Raw genomic sequence first — 2,052 nt, 5'->3', positions numbered from 1 at the left:
GAGCCCAGCATTTCTGGTCCCCGGGTGTTTTTATGATGCTTCCAGCACAGCCCCCTGCAGTCCTCTGTCTTCCTGGCTCTACCATGATGTGTCGGCTGCTAGGGTCACTATGTTGGGTGCCATCCAAGTGGATGTGGTCATCTTGATCCCTGCCCTGGTGTTCTAACCCCAGTGATGTGAAGGAAAAAGACCAGCAAAGAGAAGCAGCTCCACAAAACCTGTTTCAGTAGGTTATGTTTTTATTCTACATTATTGGTAAGACAGGGAACAGGGCCAAGACCTCCACACTCCCCTGGGAAGGACAGTCAGGAGAATTAGATACATCTAAAGTGGGCACAGGACGGAGGTCAGATCTTCCTGGGAGGTGGCTGGAAAGACTTGGGCTTAAGCCACGGGAGCCAGGCCGACCCGGTTGTTTGCCCTGTCGAAGACAGTAAAGTACTGGCGGATGAAGACATCACCCAGGATCCAAAGCTCTCCAGATTCGGTGGTGACGTCCATGCCCTCGAAGCCGCTGATGCAGCTGCCGTCGCTCTGGAGAAAAGGAGAATACAATTGGAGTTGAGACACCGATTCAGCAGTGACAGGTGCTGGGTGATAAATATCCAGGGCACCCTGGTGCAGCTGCAAGGCACGTGCAAGGAGGAGCTTCCTGGCTCACTGTCCAGGGACTCGGCTGTTCTTGGCCTGGAGTCGGCCTGTAGAAGCCGTCTACAGCACGATTGGTTTCTACGCATTACTGGACATTATCTGGCGTTTCTGGCAGGCACAGGAACCCTGACATCAGCATCAGAGCTAAGGGGCTTGGGGAGAATTCAGCTGGTAATAAGGAGTCTGAAAACCCTGTCGATGCAGCCTTTTCTCATGATTAATTGTGATCCCAACCAGGGGCAAACTGGATGAGCTGTTAACCCTCTTGCCTCACTAAGTCACTGGGCTGTGACCTTGTCTGCACGTCACCTGGGGAGCTTTGAACCCCTGCAGCCCCATCCCACTGCTCAGGCCTTGCCCTCTCCTAATGTAATCAGAATCACTGGGGGAGCCCGGGCATCAGTGCTTCTTGTTGAGTAACATCAGTCCACTGGCAAAATCAGTTTTCCACCTGACGTTATCATAATAGAAGGGAGAGTTTTCCTGTGGCTCGTATAGCTAAAGATTGGCTACCTGGTAGAGACGGTAGGAGTGTCGGAAGCCCCAGCCTATGGAAATGAGGATTTCCATTTGCCCAACCCTTAGTAGCACTGATGTGATCAGGCTCACTTGGGTAACCTAACCGCACTCTGAGGGTGGGGAAAGCTGCCATGTCTACATTTTGGATGAGAAAACTGAGGCTGAGATGAGCTGTGGCTTGCTCAGAATCAATGGGCTGGTGATTCAGACCCAGGACTTGGACCCAGGGGTCCAGATAGAATCCTCTTTTCCCTCCATTAGCGTTTGTTTCCCTTGTTCCCTTGGGGGGCTGTATCCGAGTTCTTATTCCTGCGTTTGTTTTTAATCTATTCCTTCTCTCTGGAGCGGTCTAGGGCAGATGTTCGTCTGCCTCTACCTCTCGGCTTCAGCTGGTGGAAGCGCACTTTCCCTCTGCAGAGGGGGACTCTGTGGCCACATTCTGTGTGAGCCCCTCTAGTGGATGGTCCAGAGCCCCCTCACCTGCAGGATGTAGGCACTGGGTGGCACAGGATACTGGACTCCGTTGATGGTGAAGACGATGTCGGGCAGGCTGCTGATGGCTGAGCAGCTGACCACCATCTGGAAAGAGGGAGGTGAGAAAAGTGAGCAGGGTTTTCATCCCATGTGCCTGGCACACCCACTACTTGAGCGTAGAACAGAGTAGTGGGGGCTGGACTGACCTCGTCGTCTGAGTTCTCGCTGGCTCCGATGTCGCTCTGGATGTTGGCAATGGCGCTGGTTGGGCCGGTCAGCAGAGAGGTGCCGGTGTCAACAATGGCCTGGCAGCCCTTAGAGCAGGCGATGGTCTTTCCATTCATGGTGATGCTGAGGGCGAGAAGCAAGTGAAGGTCCCTGATCCCTCAGGGGTACATCTCTCCAAGG

The 2,052-nt window shown here is 53.6% G+C and overlaps 1 protein-coding gene across 1 annotated transcript; it reads right to left on the bottom strand.

The window, feature by feature from the left end:
* Positions 1-218: 218 nt before the first annotated feature.
* Positions 219-2,052, bottom strand: LOC113224478 (pepsin A-4-like). The gene is made up of 3 exons (XM_026453641.1): positions 1,851-2,052; positions 1,651-1,749; positions 219-534 (listed from the first exon to the last, which is right to left on the bottom strand). The coding sequence occupies exons 1-3, from the start codon at positions 1,986-1,988 to the stop codon at positions 385-387; spliced, it is 387 nt and encodes a 128-aa protein (XP_026309426.1). The 5' UTR covers positions 1,989-2,052; the 3' UTR covers positions 219-384.

This window comes from Piliocolobus tephrosceles, unplaced genomic scaffold, assembly GCF_002776525.5.
Source record: "Piliocolobus tephrosceles isolate RC106 unplaced genomic scaffold, ASM277652v3 unscaffolded_44897, whole genome shotgun sequence".
NCBI classification, from domain to species: domain Eukaryota; kingdom Metazoa; phylum Chordata; class Mammalia; order Primates; family Cercopithecidae; genus Piliocolobus; species Piliocolobus tephrosceles.
Note: the sequence above shows the minus strand (reverse complement) of the source record. Positions and strands in the feature narration are given on the sequence as shown.